General features: G+C 33.9%; 1 protein-coding gene across 1 annotated transcript in view; it reads left to right on the forward strand.

The window, feature by feature from the left end:
- Nucleotides 1–22,512, forward strand: part of Ubx (ultrabithorax) — a 160,685-nt gene that overhangs the window by 121,903 nt on the left and 16,270 nt on the right. The window contains exon 2 of the mRNA XM_073073135.1: nucleotides 198–1,356. Within this exon, the coding sequence (XP_072929236.1) occupies nucleotides 198–499 (302 nt within the window). The 3' untranslated portion in view covers nucleotides 500–1,356. The remainder of the gene's footprint in view (nucleotides 1–197; nucleotides 1,357–22,512) is intronic.

Raw genomic sequence — 22,512 nt, forward strand, 5'->3', positions numbered from 1 at the left:
CAATTGTACCGTCGTTTCAACTAAGCCGTACGACAACCGCGTCCATTCAACATTCAAACGCTTACAGAAATTCTCCAAGACGAAGTCACTTGAAACTTTTTCTCTGCATAGATCAAGAGGCCAATGGCACCTACTTAGTCGATAGACTCTTCATTTTGTATGACAGTAGCATTCAAATACTTTTTTCCTTGTTACAGGAGCAAACGGCCTGAGAAGGCGAGGCAGACAAACCTACACCCGATATCAGACGCTAGAGTTAGAAAAGGAGTTCCACACGAATCACTACCTCACGCGAAGGAGACGTATCGAAATGGCACACGCACTGTGTCTCACGGAACGGCAAATCAAAATATGGTTCCAGAATCGAAGGATGAAACTAAAGAAGGAGATTCAAGCGATAAAGGAGCTAAACGAGCAGGAGAAGCAGGCGCAAGCGCAGAAGGCGGCGGCGGCTGCGGCAGCGGCCGCGGCGGCCGCGCAGGGCCACCCCGAGCACTAGGCGCGCGCCTGCGCATCTTACCCCACAGTGATACTATCGCAGTCCGCCGAACAGTCCCTAGATTTGTGTTTGTAAATTGTTTGTAATTATTTTTCGTTATTTAAGTGTTGTTCGGTTGTTGTGATTATTTTTTAATTAATATATTAGACAAAATACATGTTTTTCGAATTGAAAATGAACAATAAACTGTTAAATGTTAGAATAGAAACGGGTCGTATTATTTTGTGTTTCGGGTTTTGTTTTTGTTGATTTATTGATTTATTTACATATTTTTATTCGCGCTATCGTCGTAGATGTTCGCGTTTGGAAACCAGTGCAATTTGTAGAAATCTCTTCCGTGTAACATAGTGTAGGTGTATCGTAGTGCGTTTAACGGTATGTGCGACCGTGGAGCACCGACTTCGCCGTCGGCGAGACGAACTACATATATTACATTGTACAAATTTAATATGCCTACCAAAGAGACCCGGTCTCGTACCCTTAAAGCTAAGTAAGAGAAAGGTGTAAGTTAAATCTATTACCTGCTATCGTTCGCATCGGACTCATGTGAAGTAATAACCTTCCGCGCCATCTGATCCTTCAATACTCTCGGATAAGTATAGTGTAATCGTGGTCGTGTTCCTGCAGTTTTAATAGTCGGTGAAGTTAAACAAATTGCCATAAATATAAGTAGATAGTTTAGGCTGTAGCGATGTAAATAGTTAGGGTAACGTCTATAATACTGGAAGTGAGCGGTTGACGGTTGCGCCGGCGCCGTGGAATGGGCAGAAAAAGCTACGGGGAGAGTGCGGACAAACGCGGGGCGAGTGCGGGCGCAGCGGAGGGGAGCGGTGCCGCCGGCCACCGAACAGGACTAGGTGAGTTTTTGTCAAAGTCCGCGGCATTATTTATCGAGTGGAGACGGTTGCGAAAAACTGACTCGTCGTCACCAGTCGATGCGCGACGCCATTTTTGAAATCGCCCAAGCGAGACTTCTATGGTATAGCTGTTTTGCAATGTTTTAATTTACTAAGCCATTTTCGAAAACGTCTTTGATCTTTCCCGACCGTCTCCAGCTCGTCGCATCGTGGACAGTGCTCGACCCAAAAAAACCTCAACTCACGTTGTTAAGAAACTTGTCCTTATTATGAATAATTATGATAAGTGAGGGAAAAAGCACTGTCCACGTTCTGTGATTGATTACCCTTTTAAACGATAATGTCAATAGTTAACATTTACAAATGATTAAAGGGTCATAATCGTAATCCGACGGATAGGTGTGAAAGAACAACGAACAAAACGAGGCGCGCCTCGAAAAGGTCTTTATATTTCGTAAGCATGCATAATGACTTCATCGCCTTTACTCTTCGAATGGTCGGTGGGAACGTCTATTAATTAAATTGACTATAGTCTGTTTCATCTCGTATACCAAATATGGTGACGAAAGAGTCAAACAGTCACTAAAAACTGAATTCCTCGAGCCAGCTCGCCGTACGGTCGGTAAAAGAACCACACAAATGCCTTTCGACGTATTTGGTCACGTTATTGATGTTGAGAAATGCTGAATAGCTTCAGGTGTATGTACGTGTTAACTCGTTAAATTGGGATTTAAATCTCATTTCTAAAGATCTCGTAGATGAAAAAACTGGATCACGACGGTGTCGGAGGCGATTTGAAAGCTCAATTTCAGTTATGGCGACAAATACCATCGCTGAGCCTTACAGAAGCATTGTTATGTATTTATGCGGTAAGGCTGTTCATAATCACTAAGAAATCATGTTGTTAATCCACTCGCAAAAAGCAACACGACCGTATTGCAGAATGACACATTTGAATGGCAATACTTTTTCACAATTTATGATAAAAATATAAAATATATTCCACATTCATTTTGCTGTCCGTATTCATTCGCCATTTTTTTGCTCGTCGGTCTAAATCAATTCAACGATAACAGATAATTATTTAGCCCGCTACGAGAAATTATTAGTTGCTCCGGTTCACGTATCGGAGAAGCAAAATTTAGAATGACTTAATTTTAGCGAATATCTTCCACAGTCACCAAATTAAGGTGAATTATCAATTAGGTTCAATCAATTCTATTCGCAATAAATAATATCGTTAATATTCAGACTTTCAATTCAATTAGAGTAGTTTAGCTTGAATAAAACATTATCGAAGTAGATAGAGAACACCAATTGAGAATAATGACTAGTTCAGCGCAATGTTTCTCACTTAATTAATACATACCTTGGGAAAACATAAACGTAACAAAGACAGATGCGTGGACAAAAAGTAAATATATTCGTCGATAATTCGATCATTTTAGCTCTTAGATGCAATGGACGGCAGCACCTAGGCCTTAACGAAGTCGGCTACGTTTTTTTAAACGCCAACAAACCCTAGACAAGTTTTTCAGAAACAATTACGATCATAATTCAACGTAATCGGCCTATATAACTTCATAGACCTTAAAACTTTTTACTGATTAATAAACCCACTCGTTATAGGTTAATCTCCCTTCATTCCTTTGGAATCCATTTATTATCTATTTTATTTTCAAATAAACAATATGAAAGCCAATTTTTACGCCATGTTAAAGAGCAATGCAATTTGAAAACCCGTCCCCACTAATTAATATAACTCGTTCGATTGGCTGAATTTTCATATAATGGCGGTAATCGCTGTAATGTTCGCTGCATACTAGTCAATTAGTTGCACACTTCATGATTAATTTATACATGACCGCTTTTTCTTATTTGGCAGTTTAATTGTTATTCAGCGGCTGTTTCTTATTAAAATATTGCAATTTTATAAGGATCGTGGACCTGTTTGGCGGAAATAAAAGGAGTGAGCGCTGGGCTGCGGGCGGCGACTTGCATATATCATTATATACACGATGGCCGGTCTCGGCAGCTGTATGAGATGAGAGATCTCCTTTCTTATGTGGCGACTCGACGCGCGCCAACTTGCAACGTTCCGCGTTCGACTCACTTTTATTTATTGAACCTCTATATGGAGGCTAATGATAAATTTTATTTAACGCTCAGATTTATTCAAGTTTGATTGAGATTATTATGCTTTATTTTATTGCTGAATAATTAAAATGCTATTCATAATATTAGTTAGTGAATGAGATACGGTGTGCAGATAATTTTTTGCTCTACGTAGAGACGTATAGGTAGATAGACATTACGTAATGCATCGTAAAACTTGTCAGGTATTTGGTTCTGACTATGTGTGTTATTTAGACCATACCCTTAGAAAGATAGTTAGCTAATTCTTACAATTTTTATTTCATTTTCTTGTCGCTACAAAGTAAAGCTTAGGAATGTAAGTCGTAACATAGTAGGTATTTACATGAGACATACGTTCATATTATGATAGTTTAATATCTAAGCAAGACTAAAATGTAATATTAATTTATTTTTACTTTCATAAGCAAAAAATATGACTGTTGAGGTATTAACTTATTGCTCTTATTTTCTATTGAAATGTTTGTCATTTTAATAAGTAAAATATGACGATTGTATAAAAGGTAACATACAATAACTGCTAAATCCTGCCTAGCGTACATAAATCGGTACACACAGGCACAGTACATAGGTCTCGAACCCGGTACATTCGTGCCACGATAGGATCGCGTCCCCTGCCCTCCCGTACACGACTTTACTGTACTTCGGCTCTACCTACTACATGTATTTGTATTTAGCCTAAACCTAGGTCCTAGACCTCTGAGTGAATCGCATGGCTGGATTTTTTTATAATATAGAATTAGCAAACAAGTAGTCCACCAGATGGTAATAATTGACACACATGTGCAACTGTTATCAACTCTAGTTAAAAATCGAATCTTCAACATCGTCCAAATAAACGCTCTAAGTACTAAGTTTAAACCTATAGCACTTACTACTTTAGTGCGTAGGATACTATCTACGAGTACTTAAAAATATTTAGGAATACGGAATCTACCTATATTTAGAACTACTCATTATCATATGGCTTTCATCAACTTACTATCAGGTAGATGTTAGAGTAGTTTGATAATATATTAGTAAATATGCATTTATATACTTATGTATTTACCATCCCAGATCACCTAAGGACTCTTGCTTTTGGGTAAATAATCTACCATATCATAATAGGTCATCAGATGATCACTATAACTTGCTGGAATCCGTCTTCCATTATAAAATTCTAACACTGACTCACATATTCCATATACATAGGAGAAGTCGATGGATCCGGCGTGACTTGTCAAATGAATTTGTTATATAACATAATATATGTTATACCTATATCACTAAGAAAAGGATTTCTGAAATATGAAAACAGCTAACGGTAAACTGGGCAAAAACTGCTCTCTAAATACCATTAACTGCTAAGTAAATATAAATAGGACTGTAAATAAGATACATAGTGCATCGATAGCATCGCTTCACGACTCACTATAGCTCAGTGTCTACATGTCCCCGGCGTCGTCTCCGTACAGTTGCAATCGATAGCGATTGTTTAATTGGCTTTCACGTACGAGGAGTGTAATTATGTGCACATAGGTATATATATACATACATAGACACACACAAATAAGGTTAAGTAGGTATAAATAAATAATTCGGTTTGCACGGACGTTCTTACCACGAACGTACAAGATGTGGAATGAACTTCCTTCTGAAGTATTCTTGTATAAAATTTGCAAAAAAAGCTCTCGTTCAAAGCTGGCGATGCATTGGTGACTCTGCTGGTGTTGCAAATGTCCATGGGCGGCGATAACTAACTACTTTCCACCTGGTAGACACAAGCCTCTTTTCAGTATGAGAAGGGTTGAAATCAATAGTCCACCACGGTGGCCAAATGTGGGTTGGTAGACTTCACACACCTTTAAGAATAGTTTTACATAATTCTGAAGCATGTAGGTTTCCTTACCTTTTCTGTCACGAAGATAGATAATTGATATTCAATACGCACTTAAAGATGTTACATCAATTTACTAGGTAATGTAGGTACTAAACGAGAATGCAGTCCACCTGGCAAGTGGTCACTGCCCTGTGGACATTTGTAATCAATTCCAGATATGGTTGCAATCCTCGACTACAGATGCATTACTACCTGTGGCGACTATGTTGCAAAGGCTCGTGTATAGAGCCTAGAGACAAACAAAGGAGAGCCCTTACCCATACCCTTCAAAAAAGATCCTACTTATAGGTATGTAGTTACTATGTAGTAACTCCTTAAAATTGCTCGTATAAGTCAGAAATAAGTATGGCGAGTAAATAGTTATTTAGGTACATAATATATAACATAAGTTATTTAGTTTCTTTAAGTTTAATTGTGAATTTTACATTTTACATAAATAAGACTTATATCTTGATTTTGAATTTAAATCCTATAGATTAGGATTGAGTGATTTTTAAGAAGCAAAATTTTTTATACTAAGCTATCACTTTTTATACACATATAAGCAAATATTTGAAAATACAATTTATCACTAGAGATAAACTTAGACACGTGTAAAGAACAATAGAGGTACAATGTTTGACCTTTATCCTGTTTCCTTAACCGTACACGTTGTTACCTCAGAACGATCCTTATACAGGTTCGAATCTATTTGATGTTGAAGGTTTGTAACTTTTAACCTTCACATATACCTATGTCACGCTATGTAATAGTTGTTATCCAAAAGCAAATTCTGAAAGAATACATTTTGAATCTTCTTTCGTATTTTTAAGTATTATTCTCTAAAATTATATTTTTGTAAATATATAAAATAGTATGACTAAAAATTTGTGTGTATTTAAGCCGAATACATACGATTTCTCTCTACATATATATATTATTTTATTTTTATTGTTATTCGTTAGACATGAATACTTTCCACGGTGTCTCTATCATCTATATCAAATAATATTACTTAAATTAAAACATTAAAATTAATTACAAAATATGTTATCAAAGAGTTTCCTCCCTATACCCATGGTGTGTTCTATTTTATTTTACTACATTATTTATGGGTGATGTAAACGCTAAAGGCTTAATTGCAATTTTGAACATATAACGTTGTAAACTGAATGAAGTGTCTAACAACCCCATAACTTCTAATGGAATTAACGTCATAAAACCACGCAATCAATTTTATATACCTACCTATATGTTTACGTATCGAAAAGCTACTAACTTGCATTTAAATTATTCAGATAATCATACTTAGATTAGTAAGAAGTTACAACCATTTTTATCAGCCTGTAAATTAGGATACAATGGATTTAATACACATGAATACATCTTAAGATATTTGGAAAAATGATTTCCTTCTATACTTTGCTCTATTTTAATCATGTGCAAAAGCTTAAAATACCATGCTATTTTAGCATAATACCTATATGTAGACTGACAATATTGTAATAACATTTCACATAACCCGCTTTCTGTCCAAAAGTGCACACACCAATCTCATCATTCATCACAAAACAAATCATGTAGTGTCGGGGTGAATCAGTCGGTAGTGTCGGTACACGACCATTTATGACATGCCCCTCACTGTCGCCGAGGGACGTTGTAAAACTGACCAATAAAAGTTCATTATCTATTGGTTGTTCGCGCTTCCAACTTTTATTAGTTTATGGCGCTACTGTGAAACGCCATAAAACGGTGTAGTTGAGCGGATTGGTGACAAATTGCGGTGTTGACTTTACGACTGTGCTCAGTGGCTATTTTATGTTTATTTTATGTACCTTGTAACTGATAGGTTAATATTGTATTAACGACGTTTATTTCAACATAAAGCGTAAATGAACGGATCTGTTTCTTTCATCTTATCTTCATCTTTATTCGTGTGATGAGCTCAATTTGTTTTCAGTAAATAAACGTTTTGTAAATTATACTTGTACCTTCTTTCTTTTTTTATACTGCTACATGTGTATTCTTCCTTCATCGCATATGAGCATAGTAGGTATGTCTCTCTTGTGTGTTCACGGATTTCTTTGGTAAATTCGCCACTTGATAGATTTTGAACTGCCTTTATTTTTCAAAATAAATGTTTTGCTTGTGGGAAACGGCTTAGGGACTATTGCCCTGCAAGTACAAGTTTATGATTAGAGAGCACTCATCTACCTAAGCATTGAAATGTTTACCTACACAACTTATATCATTTTCGAAATGTTGGCGCCACAAAGCTATAAACCTAATAGTGGTCCAAAGTTTACAACATGCCGTTATCACCCTCCAGTAAGCAACCATGCAATTACTATTAATACTTATGATTCTAAAGAGCTGCACAAATTAATTCCACATTTAATACCATAGCATATTTCTTTACCCAATTTCCACTTTACATTCCAAGAAATAAAACCCGTAATTATAATAGCGACAAATTCCAGTGTAATATATTCTACCAAATGAACTGCAAATAAGTGATTGAATTAAACGGACATTTAAGACTGCGTTTCAGGTTGTAATTACAGTCTTACATGGCATTTGATGGGCGTGGCAAGGGCATTATGCAAAATGTAGCCACCGCGATAATGTATAACCTCAGTGAAGCTTTGGATAGGGTTGGTAGATGGATTTTTTCAAAAAGTTATTTTAACACTTTCTAACAAAATAATAGCACATAACATGCAAATAAGAATGCAAAGAAGAAGAAGAATTGAAGGTGGTAGAACCCTTTGTAGTTCGATTCCGGCGGCACCACCGCCACACCTCTTTCTGCCTAATAACAGGAGTGTTAGGCGCTGCTGTGTTCTGTTTTGAAGGGTGTGGTAAGGGAGACATACTTTTCCGAGGCGTTCCAGCTTAGTCCTCAGGGGTAGCGGCGTATCTGTGGCCGACCTCAGGTAGGAATTTCTAAACCCATCTGGGTTTGATTACAGATGTCGATGGGCGGCAGTAGCCACTTACCATCAGGTGGACTGCATGCTCGTCTGCTACTCCTATATTATAAATTAAAAAAATAAGTTGCAATATGATACAATTAGGATGAAAATGTTATTTTTGAAGAAGTAGGTAAAAAAACAAGAAGTCCATCTGATTTAAAGTGTTTAGTTGTGTTCTGTTTTTGCTTAGATACGTGTGTTTACCCAAAAAAAACCCAATCTGATCGGATTCTTTTAGATGCATTGGTATTACTAGAGAATCATAATCAATGCCTCATACCTATAAGGAAGCTATGTGAAACCCGATTGGTGTCAGATCCAACTGGATTTCAGTAGAATTCTCTAAATCGATTTTTACTCTTCCAATATTATACCAGGGGATAATTTCCAATAAGATCGACCATATCGATATTGTTTTTCGTACTAACTTCTGAGTCTTCATTTTTTTAGGTATTTCTTTTTTCTTCTCCTTCTTTCGATAAAACTTGAAAATATTCCCATGTTAGATACATGGGAATATTCAATCTCAAATAAAAAAATAAAAATAACTAAAGAATTTAAAACATCTCTTATAATACCCTAGCACAGTAAATATGCAGATCGAATATTTACCTATCCATAAAGATTACCTTTCACGCAGTAAACCAACCCTAATTCCATGTACCTTCCGATAACTGGCTCTATTTACGCAATACCCTAGCACTTAATTATTGTATTTGAAGCAACAAGGACCCTGTAATCTAACCGGATATTATTTGTAATATGTAGGTATAATTTTAAAGGCGGCCATATTGCTTTTATAATTTTATTGGGCAAATTACAAGTAACTAGCATGGTATTACAAGATTTATCTAATATACAGCTCGGTATTGGTAGTGTTTTTATTTTATATAGTTGATAATTGGTGAGTGTCTTTTAAGTAAGTAAATATATAATTGTAGGTAGTGTGAGGTATATAGCTTATTAAACTTTGTTTATAGATATTCATGATCATGATTGGATTGGTGATGTTGTAAAAGACCATGCAATGAGTATTATTTTATCTATGCCGCTCACAAACTCTAGTTATTGTTACTTCAATTAACCAAATGTCTCGATACCCCTACGTAGGTTCTTAGAAGGCTTTTTTTTAGAAATAGAATTACTTTGTGTAGAAGCTAGAGATGTGCCGAGTCAGGTCGACTCGAGTCAGTACTTACATAAACTCGCATACTCGAGTACCAATAGTGATACTCGAGTACCAGTGATACTCGAATACGGACGATACCTACTCGTACACTACAACTACTACTCGTACAACTAAAAACTTGTTTTTTTTTTGCTCTGCCGTGCTATTGGACTGTATGTTGCAAAGTACTCGAGTACTTTGTGAATACTTTGGACTCGAGTACTGACTCGATTCTTTTTTATATGAGTACTAAAGTACTCGAATACCGATTAGTATTCCATCTCTAGTTATCTATCTAATTTGTCACAGTGGTTGATGAACATCTGAGATCTATATCAAATGGGGTTGTACAAAGTCGCCCACAGATGCATTGCTAGCCCGGATGACTAAGTTGGAACGCCTTGCAAATTCCTTATAACCAGAATTCAGCAATGCATAACACTGCTGTTATAAGGCAAAAATAAGGGGACAGTGGGTGTCAAATTACATATGTTTCACCACCTTTAATCTTCCTATGAATTCGTAAGTAAAAGTATGACGCCCTACTTCTCAGTTCATAAAGTAGGTACCTACTTTAACTCTACATTCAGTAATAAAGTACTTTTAATACATTAATTTAATACATAAATATTTAAAATCAAATGTTTAAATAACAGGTGATAGAAACTTTAGGTATTTTTATTGCTCTTATATTAAGACATTTTATTAAGTTAGCAATACAAATACCTACTCGTATTAAACAAAGATGTTTTACAAAACGAGTTTGGCAACGCTATGCATATTGTAACAGCTTAATTTATTAAACCGGGCTTATGATTTTCATTGGAGGCTTTTTGCGGGGACATAAAAAGTTGTAAATGGGCTTTTAAGCTGTAGGTTGTATGGGTGATTGAGTAACATAATTGTAGTAAGGTTTGCTATTAAAAAGAACTAGTTAGTTGCGGTCTGTCAAGCGAAACAGCTATGCAGGTGGAGTAGTCTGTCACGAAGACATCATTTTCAATGGACTTTCCATCTTAAGTCCTTTTGAATAAGGAGTACGTAACGTGCCTTCGTGAAGTCAAACTGTAGTTTAACTGAAGCGCGTCCAAATGGGAAAAGAGTATAAATTAGAAAAGCCGTAAATTGTCGGAGGTGTTTTAATTGAAATCGTTGATAATTGAGTGCGTAGTGCGTCTTTGCGCATGCGTTCCAGTGATTTATATCAACGCACCTATTTACTGAGCACAGCACGTTTGGACAGCATATCGTACTACTATGCAAATTTGATTGCAAATAAGACTTATTTGAGTACTGGTACTTACTACTTTGTAAGCTTGCGTTTATCCTATCCACTCATCTTAGCTTCTAGATTTTTATGTACCGAATGATTTGCTTACCAAATATCGAAACCTATTTGACAATTTCCCGCCACGAAACATTGTTTAGTTTCGGTCTTTGGTAAAATAAAATTTTATTGATTATTTATTAATAATCGGCATTAATATGGAGCAATAATGGTACGGTAAGTATACTTAATGAGCATGAAGATAAGATAATTATATTCTTCGAAATTGAATTCTGTATGTACGTAGCTGAAATTAAATTACAATTAATCGTAATTCAATTACTAATAATCGTATTAGTAGGTAAAGTTCTTGGGAAAAACACATAGGTGCACTAAACTAAGAGAAATATAGCAGCTTTTATAAGAATTCGAAGATAAATATGAGAGAGAGATAAAATGTATGGAGATAATTATGTCTTGATATCGTAGAATCTTTAAAACTAATGGACTCAATACCTACATGTATGTGTGAATTATATAGTAACCCAAGGGCATGCCCTAGACATATGATCAAGTTAACAAAATCGACATTATGAGTATGATTTCCAGAAAGAGATAGTTAGCAGTGGACATCCCTTAAATAGTAAATCAAGACTAACAAAATGGCTTTTTTCCAAACTGAAAAAATAAGTATGATTCCATGAATGAGCTTTTAAACAATAATTTTAAGCATCTTGATATCAGGAGTTAAACTTCGAGGCATCCAAATATTTCTCAATTATAAATTCAAATAAGATTTTTATCATTACATTGCTATGGCTCTACGGTTCCGTTAATAGTCATTTAAATGTGGATTACGTTACATTACACTAGTATAAACAAAATTATCATTGAATATGTGCCCATTGGAATAATTGATAGGTTGTTAATATTATCTGATCTTGCGTTTGGTCTCCCCTGAAGTTATTAACTTTAAGCTTCGTTACTGGCCATAACATTGTAATTATGACGTCATTAAACTGCTGTCTCACTGCTGGGTTTGAGTCTCTTCATATGACTGAAGCATTTTATTATAAGAATAGAGCAGCAAACGTGTTTGCAATCCACCTGATGGCGACTGCTTCCCATGGACATGTGATTAACCGTGCACATGTATGGACATGTGATCATAGAAGAATTGCTACTTAGGACTAAGAGTATTGTCACATATTAACTCAGTCAGCATCCCTTAAATAATTGGTTCAAAAAATAATTTGGCGTTGGTTAGGTACCAATTCTGGCTTTACTACCGTTAATTATGTACGTTACGTAAAATTTAATTTAAATTTACTTATTTATGACATTTTTTATGTATGTAATTAACTATCTACATAAGCCTATGTAGTAAAAATATAAGTAAATGGTATGTTAGGTTGATAATAAAATACTGAATTGTTTTTTTTATAATTATATTATATACATAATAAATCTATCGAAGTTATCAAGTTATTGAGGTTATCAAGTAAATAACTCTAGGGTTGAACTTTTCCGGGTAAGAACCGAACACACCCCGATCCATCTCCCTAGAGATAGGGTGATCTTTATTTATCTTTTATCCGAAAACTCCTCCAAGGGCTTGTATGTAATTGCAATAGAAAGGGCATGTTTGGATCATATTTTAGCTAAAAATTAATTTAAAAAGCATTAAATAAAGGTTGTTAATTATTTGAATATGAGCCTTATTATATTTATTGTCGTATTTGGTATATAGGCGTTATTGAGAAAACTCAAGTCTCGTAAAATACCCTACTACCATAACTTATTTGGAATTTAAAATATTAAAATACCTAATTATGTTCTGTTTTACCGAGAAAATAAACAATCTTGTTCATCGCACTTATCTTCTTCTTTCTATAAAGTGCTTTTATAAAACCTTATCAGAAATATTTAAAATTTATTTTTCTTTAAACTACGACTGTTACTTAATTTTGTACATTTTAATAACTCATCTACACTAATATTATAAAGAGAAACTTTGTTTGTTTGGTTGTAATGAATAGGCTCAAAAACTACTGGGCCGATTTTAAAAATTCTTTCACCATTCGAAAGCTACATTACCTACGAGTAACATAGGCTATATTTTAAGAATATATTTGATAAATAGATTTTGAGGCGGTACAAAGTTGCCAGGTCAGCTAGTATTTATATAAAGTCAATAATATACTATGTACTGTTTTAAAATATCAATGTTAAAAGTTCCATTCCTAAATAAAATTCAAGTATTCTTAAAAGACCTTTAAATAAGGTCGATGTCAGTATTTCGAGAGTCCAAACTCTATAAGAAGGGGAGGGAAGGGAAGATCTAATAAGAGTGGTGATTTAATGGTATGCGTGTGCGGTACTATGGGAAACTCGATCGTAACTCGAAAGTAAAACGCTTGTAAGATTCTTAACTGAATTTTGCAAAAAATAAATGTGTGCAAGTTTGTAATTTCCAATAGGTACATTTTGCACATAGACACAAAGACGGTTGCAGACCTAATTATATATTTTTAAATTAAAATTAGCTTTTATTTATCGGTTTTGTATTGATATTCATGCTAGTAAAAATACTATATTAATAGGTACTAATGTCATGTATAAGAAAATGTTGATTCCTATAGTTACATATAGATATATTTTTCTGCACTCACTTGTTTTTTGCTTTGTGCTTTACCGAGTTTGTCTATTTATTTTATTGTAAAGCTCCGAATTTTTTTTTAGATTCTAACATATGAGTTTCATTATTACCTTTGCTATTTTCATTGTCATAAGAAGCATACGAGCATACAACAAATCCAAATGAGTTAATATCCATTAACATATTTACCTTACAACATACGCCACCGACGGATGGCATGCCTAAAAAAATTGTAATAAAATATAGTTTTGTCTGCCACGGTCTGTGTCTCTGACTGTCAGAATCTGAAAACTTCAATGTCTGTCTAGATATTCAAAAAATGTGCAACTCAACAGTATTCTCATAACACTTTATAATTTATAACTAAATAAAAACTATTAACTCAATATTTTTTTGTTTTAAATTGATTCAGTATAGGTACCTATACTTATAAGGTACAAGTATACGTACAAGCATGCTACGATATCGAAGCAAGGATAAGATAAACATATTTTGTAGATAGATACCCACTTACTAATTAATACCCAATGTTGCGAACCGTAGACTAGTCCCTAATACTACCTAAATATTTTGCAGTATTTTGAAGAATTACGAAAATATACGTGTCATACCTATTCTTGTTTTGAAAAATTATTTTCTGAAAAGTTGTACCCTGTAACTTCATAGATTTTTGTAAAATATTTTTATATAATTCCAGTATCTACACACAGTGCCTACATTTGAAAACGTTAAAATCTTTAAATTATCCAGTAATTTAAGATTCACAGTTCAAAGTATTTGTTACAAACAATCATAAATATGAGGGTGAGAACCGAGTGAGATTGGAACCGATAGTACCACAGCGGAAAGAGTAAGTACCAACTCAACCAAATAATTGCTATTCTATTCACACCGAGAGGACGATTTATGTCCGGAATTATTTCCTTGTTGTTTTATTCGGGGATTTGTCACTCACCCCCGTTTATAATTACCCCAGATATCGAGTAACTTTTTAGATTGGATTTATGTAAAAGGACTCGGGTTTTGTTTCCGTGGATTAGAACTGTTTTGTGGCCGTAATTGGGTGGATTTTGGCAAATTGCGACATATTTCGGGGTTAATGTTTTGTTGTGGTTAGTTATGACTTATTTTATAAAGATAAAACTATAGTGAATGACTTCAATTAATTTGATTTCGTTTTGCAGATTCGTAAACTTACGTAGATAGGTAAATAGGTAGTAAATAGGGTTGTTCTTCTCCCTCACGTCAAACTTAACTTTTCACATACCTCTAGGTATCTTACAACTTGGATTTAATAATAATTTATAACTAAAAATATTTGGAATTTAACTAAAAGAAATGTTATTGAATTTACCAAAAGTTTGCAATATTGTTAATGGGTAATAATATTATACAGACACAAATTAGGTAAATTGTAAGTAGGTGATACTTATTTGAAAAACATTTTTAAATCCTGACAAAGCAAAACAATGTTGACACAGGTATCAAAAACAAATTTTATTACTCAACATAATCATCAATTTCACAAAATGACATAAATGTACGAGTCAACCCCAGCCAGTATTTTGAACAACAGCAGACATGTTTAGTTCAAACGAAGAAGTTCCGCGGTTTTAACAGAGATGGCGCTGAATACGTTGAACAGCTCCAACACGTAGTGGCGGTTAATAAAGTTGAAATTGTGTTCGTGTCAAGTTTTACGAGTCTTATATTGAATTTTTTTCATATTATATGAATTAAATAATGCTGTAAATTATTCTAAAATATACGCATAAATTAAATTGTCACGAGGATTGTAAAGAAAAAGCAATAGAAATATGGAAGTTACATTTGAAATCAAATTTGGCAACGTTATCCAAATGTCGGGAATACGGAAAGCTTGCAAAGCCAACGATTATTTTAGCTACGAATGTACCTTTCATCCATGTTGCTTCACAGAATTAATGACAATTTTTAAGTAATTAAGAATACAGAATATTCTCTACTTTGGTAAAATAAACCTAGACAGTGCTAACTTAATCTATTTTTTATAGATTAAGAAATTATAATATCGTAACATCATTATCAGCAGACAAATTAATAATGTTCTAACTTAAACGCTATGTACGCATTTACTCTGATTTACTCTGATACATAAATACATAAATAACTGCCACAGAATAACCCGACGTGTATTCAAAGAAAAGTAATCATTCCACAAGTCCACTACAAATAAACGCGCGCTACACTAGCGGCATCGCTTGAGCTCGTAAAACATCTATTTTACGACGTGACGACCTCAATGGCTCATAAAAAAGTTCAGCGATTTACTCACAGATGGCGCTACGTGTAGTTTGAACGATGCGCCATCTACAGTCATCAGTGCTGAGTTATTTTATGCTTGTTCCTCGAGAGGTTATGGTTTTATTTTATTGGGATAGCTATAAAGTTACGATCTGAGGCTTTCGCCCCTGGAATATGGAGATATCGGAGGGCGAATGGTCGTATAAGACAAGAGAGTGACTTTTATTGTTTGTAAATTGGTTGTAAAATTATGAGTTCGGTCGTATTGTGCGTAATCACGGCGATCAGCTGTTATTTTATGGGATAAATCACTTTATTACCGCAAGTGATGTTTTACGAGGCTATAAAGCTTCATTCAAATTGGTCTAGTCGTCATAATAATGTGTTGCGTACATTTTGTTAATTGGTAATTTTATTAAGTATCTACTTATAGCGACTGTCTTATGTTTGAATGGTTAACTTCTGTTTTAAATTTTGGCTAGTCAATTATTTATTCATAATTAGTAACGGGCCCTTAGACCAGTCAATTTATTTGCGTAACCTTATGATATGGCTATTAAATAAAAATGTCGATTTTTTTTCACATTAATTTATATGAACTTTATTAGATTAAATTCAGATTTAAAACACTATATTGTATAGTTTAATAATAATGAATTAATGCCTAAACTAACTTTATACCCATTCATTCGTTAAATTATTATGATTCTCAAAGTATTGATCGCTGACCGCTACTCGCTACTAGATGGCGTTGTACGACCCACAATAATGCAATAGTTATACTTTAAGAAAAAATATGTATGTTTTAACTTATAAGTTTCGTTATTATAACTAATAATATTTATATATTTATGTTATATATACGTATACCGAGAGTGAAGTACCTAAGTAAGTATTTAAATAAATAGGTACGTACTAGGTACCTTCAAACTTAAATAAAAGTTAGAGCCATATTTTCACTTTTTAATTTTAATAAAAACTGTTTAAAAAGTAATTAAATATTATGCACTCCACATAATTATCTCACACTACTACCGTTCTCCTCGATTAAACGTTGCCGACTAATTATTTGTTTTACGACAACTTTACGATTATCGTCATCGTTAAGTTGACGTTTACGATCGGTTAACACCTCGCCCTGCGATTGTGTTCTCAGATTTACGGACTTGTGCAACCACGTTACGCGATAAGCGATACATTTTGTCACTTATGGGAAATGATTATGGTTATTTAAAGAATTTATAATCTATAATGATTTAGCTTAATAAAGTAAGTGGTCATTATCCAATTACTATCATATACAAATAAATATGGTTGCAACAAGCAGTTGGAAGATATATTGTAGTATTAGTATTAGTTTTATGCTATTGTAGTAGTTAATTCCACCTCGCTGCTTCAATGTAAATTGGCGTTGAAAGAATAGAAAAAGAATTGGCAAAAATAAATAATAATATTAACGGTTTTTTAAACAATTATATTTAAAAAACCGTTTTCTGTGTGGTGTAGCTGAAGTATCTAATGAATTGTAATCCATATTAATGCATATCCATTAATATGGATTACAATTCATTAGATACTTCAGCTAGTCTTTATTAGGTACTATTGGCTAACATGTCTTATCCTAACTTTACTCACTCGCTTCTCGTTTGTCGCTGACAGTGAGACGCATAGCGAACTTTTAGTGGCACTTCAAATTAATTTTGTAAACACATAAACCGAGTTATAGTTCGTTCGGCCCGTTCAAAGATTCGAGTGAATCACTTGTTAAGATTATTTTGTTTACATTATTTGTGTGTAGTGTGTACATTAATAAATTATTCCTGCAACGTTTACTGCGGTTAAATTGTCTACGATATTATATATTATGAATTTTACGGTTTTTTGTATTGAAATATTGCGCTAATAGCTTAACAATTTCTATATTTTCAACTGTGGAGATAGTAGAACTCTCCGTATTTCGACTTTGGAGGCATACCTAACTAACACATGTAGTTTTTCCTATCATAATAACATCAGTTAAGTTATGTTGTAATCCTGGTGTGAAGGGCTTGGTAAGGGACACTTATTAGTTATGAGTTCTTTTAACTGAGTCCTTAAAGATAGAAACGCATGTATCGCCGACCTCAACTATGACTTTAATCCTATTTGATGTAATTAGAACTGCGTAAAGGTGGCATTGGCCACTTACCAACAGGTGGACTACATTCTCTAGCTACTTCAGTAATTAGAAAAAAATAAATTAAATTTATATCTTGTATATAAAATTCTCGTGTCACAATGTTAGTTACCGGACTCCTGCGAAACGGCTTTACCGATTTTTACCAAATTTTATATGCATATTCAGTAGGTCTGAGAATCGGGTACTATCTATTTTTCATACTCCTAAGTGATCAGGGTTGTTCACCCTTAATATTTTTTTATTTATATGGAAACACGTTTTCCGGGTCAGCTAGTATCATTATACAATCACTTTCGTTTAAGAGTCCAATGTAGGAAGGTAATCCGAGTTACAGAACAAGATTTCTAATGTAATTTTAACCAAACGTGAAAGTTAGTACCAACTGACCTTGCCGGTTAAACTAGAAGAAGACACAAGATGTAAGACAGAGACGGGTGGTAGAGGAGCCGTAATTTATGGGATGCACATTTGGAATTAACAGCGGCGTATAAAAAGTTATTTCCTGGTTTAGTTATGGAATCCATTAATTGTATTTCTAGTTATACTGACCTTTTTATTAATTTTATATTATTTTAATAATATATTAATAGTTTCATTAAATATAAGCTTCTAAAATATATTTTATACATAGGCATTGTAGGATTCAACTAAACAAACAGACTGTAGGTAATTCATATTGATGGAATACTGAACATACTTGACAGTTGAACTCAGTAAGTATTGAATTATGGGATTGATATTAGATAGAGTCTGTCTCTACTCTCTATTAGCTAATTATTTAAAGCTACGTATTTGAAAGACCTAAATATTTATGTTCTCCATATCAATTTGGTAATCAGTTCATACTAGATTTATACAGTATCATCAACGAGTCATAAATAAAGGAATTAATAAAATCCATACGAGTTTCCGAATAAAAAGCTGCGGATTAAAATAAAAATAAAGTGGACATGTTTTTCGCGACCGTACCGCCTATCGCTATGAGTAAGTTATGGCCGCGGTAGGGTGAGTTACACCCTGCTTAGGTCACGTGGCCCGAGAGGGATGGGGCCATATAAATAATAATAGGCGCGAGCGGGACAGATGATCTTGGGGCGGTAAGTTATCTTCGTTTCATTCAACCCACACTCGCAAAGCTCGAACGTCCGTATAGATCAATAAAACTACTTTATCTCTTTTTGGCATATCCCTATCCCGTCGGCGACTTCCTAGAACGGTACCATGCTTGTCATGCTTTCACCGTTAAAAAGAAATTTCTAAGCAAACTTTAGCGCTATAAACTTTAAAAAGAGAACAAAAAGAAAGACAATTAAAAACAAAAGCGTCACGCCGGATTATGAACAAAAGTTGAGAGGGTATTGTTCATTCATTCTTTTATTGAGTTTCAAAAAACGAACGTTTAACGGTTCGGTCGTTACGCAAACGTTTTACCCCTATTTACAAAGGTGACCATAAAATATTATGGAACCTATTAAGAAGCCACAGGTAGACCCTGGTACAGTTTACTACGGCGTTTGAGTCTGACTGCTAGTTCGCACGAAAATAATTGAAGTTTTTAATTCCGTTGCTAGTGATAGTTTCAGTATGAAGTGCTGTTACATGATGTAAAGTTTAATTTACGAACGCGAACGACAAAGTAAGTGCGAATTTTCTTCTCTAAATCAAAAATATTAAGATTTAAGGACATCCTCAGTTTTCAAGCCACGTTCGTTTCGAGTATTGTATAAATAACCTACGATAACTTTCTTTGTAAGTATAATAAATATCATATTGAACTATTTGTGTAATATTTGAGCTAGAGTGCATACCAATCAAAGTCATTAATCCGAGGTAGAGACAACGTGCTACTCCTGAGCACTATAATTACAGATTTTTATGAATGGTAGAGATGGGATCCCTGATTCTCAGATGGACTTAATTCTTGTATGCTGTAAAAACGTCTAAACAAATAAAATAAGTACCCATACCTACAGTGAAAGTTTTCCCAAGCGTTACAATAGATTTTGACAGTTTCTACTACTTACCTGTCATTAAGAACAGTAAAACGCAATAGAGTTGACATTTTTATGACGCAGTTAGTGATGCGCCGTTTCGTCGACATTGATCTACGCGCGATATCGACGAATTAACATTGAAATGTGTCTAAATTTATGCATTATCGAACGATTTCCCAACACATCTCTATTATGCGGCACTGTGAATAACGTGAGAGCTATATTTTTACCGATTTTATGACTTTGACATACATATAAATTTTAGCTAGTTTTACAATTCATTTGGACAGTCACTTATAGACATTTGTCATTTGATGTTTGGGTTATATTTAAGATTAACTTTATAGTGAATTTTAATTAAGTTTAAGATCAATCGTTTTTAATCATTATCAAGCTGTCAACACATCATTTTACAGGAAAAATATTGAGAAGGGATTGGTTATAAGGTGTTCTGTCTATCATCATTCTAATAATTAGGTATATCGGACATTCTATTTTAAAATGTAGAAAAATATAAAGCAATTGAAATTAAAAATATGCAATAATACTGTTCTGTTCAATTCTAATAGCAAAATATTTAAAAATAATAAGTAGAATTCACAATAATCTTTTACTTGACAAAAGTTTACCCCTATCAACAACTTTGATACAACCCTTAACGAGAGAGGGTGGAAGCGCTCGTTTTTAAGGGCTGATACTGTGGCGTAATTTGGACGACCGCCTTCCGGTATCACCTAATAAAGTAATTACTCGGGTTACACCGCCTCCGTGCTCTCAGTAGTAGAGTTCACAAAATAATTGTATTGTAGAGTCGGACTTGGGTACACGGTAACAGTGTCTCCTTACCTACTTTTTATGTTTCGGTTTGGTATAAATTAGTATTGTATCGTTTAATATTAAAAATATTTAATCTGTTAATGTGTCAAGTTAAACGCAGTCTGTATCCTATATTTTAGTGATATCAAATAGGTAGTAACAACCTCTGTAGGTGATATTGATCTGAAATAACCAGAACGTAACTTGGTGCTTATCTATCTGTGTCTTTTCAATACTCTGTATTTATGATATTTCTGTAATTTAAGGGCTTCAAACGGTTACATAATATTATTTATATGGGTGTGACATAGATAGCCAGATCTAAGTTTAGTAACGCACAATTCCGTAATTTGGATTAATGTAACCTATCTCGAGGTACCACCTAATAATGTGATTACACTGCGCTCAATCTTCGTTCAATCTCCGCCCTCTACTAGATTGGGTACAATCTACAAAACGACCATCGAATTATCTCAAAATTTGTATGAAAAAGATTAGGTAATTATATTTAACATAATTGATTTGTAATAACATCAAATTGAAAGATTTCTGATTATTCCAATTTACTTACGTGTGTATTAAAATTTAGTGTAACTTTATACAAATTAAACATCGTGAGGGAAGTTTGCCTCATTTTTCAAAAGCTTTTCAATGGTGTGTGAAGTCTATCATTTTGGTTATTTGGCAAACACTAGCTTTCCACATTATGAATATGAAATTCAGGTGTCAGATATTAACGAGTTAACATGATTATAGACATAAAAACATCCAGTTTCATTTTATTTGTTTTTATTCGCTACTTTTCGAGAAAGCTACAAACCAATTTTCACTTAATGAATTCAATCCCACTGTAAATTTAATATATAAATTCTTATCGTAATATTTACGACATGTTAAAGTTAATAAATCGATGAGCGTTATTTGTATACGACGCTTAAAAATTAAATTAAATCTTGATAAAACTATATTTTAATTAACTTCCGTCTGCTGAATTTATGAAGCATACGAGCCCTTCACCTGACCACATTAAAATAAAAGAATAATAAAAATAGTTTACTAGTGCGTACGAACGCCTCGCCCACCTCATTAGATGTTTTTAACTAGTTAAAAGCATATCTGTGGTTATAAATTATATATTATCTAATTACGATTTTACTGAGTCGCGACGCGTACTTACGTATACTGTTAACGTATAATGTTAACTTAAGTAACAAGTTATAAAATAAATAAAAACTGTAAGGAATTAGATAATAGGCGTTTTTAATTATTTCATTTTCGTCGAAGCGTCGACGTACGGTCAGTAATGGACGGTGGTTATTTTTTATGAGCGTTTCCGTGTGATTTTATTACCATCCTCACACTTAGTCAAGTTTGACTTTGTTTTAAGCTTTAGGACAATAATCAACATCACAAAATCACAATGAAGCTACGTAGTGAAGTAGGTATGCTTAATAGAATTGTGGGAAAATACCCATTCCCAGCAGTAGGACAAAAATCGGTTTAAAGCCAGTTTCAGGATACTTTGTTACTTATAGGTACGTATTATACAAATTATACCAATCAGCACTAGGACAAATGATATAGGAGTATGTTTTAATAATTTTAAATCTTAAAATGGAAGACCATGATTACCCCATACTTTTATTATATAACTTTAACCATTCCACCCAATTTGTTATCCGGCCTCATTTTTATTTCGGCGAAATCAAGTTAATTCTTCAATATCCATTTTTCTTGTCTCCCCTACTTTATCTTGGAGATCAAGATTCGTGACAAAACTGGGAATGTCCCATAAAGTAT

This window comes from Epargyreus clarus, unplaced genomic scaffold, assembly GCF_041222505.1.
Source record: "Epargyreus clarus isolate Ecla_fem2 unplaced genomic scaffold, WU_Ecla_fem_2.2 ptg000005l, whole genome shotgun sequence".
NCBI lineage: Eukaryota > Metazoa > Arthropoda > Insecta > Lepidoptera > Hesperiidae > Epargyreus > Epargyreus clarus.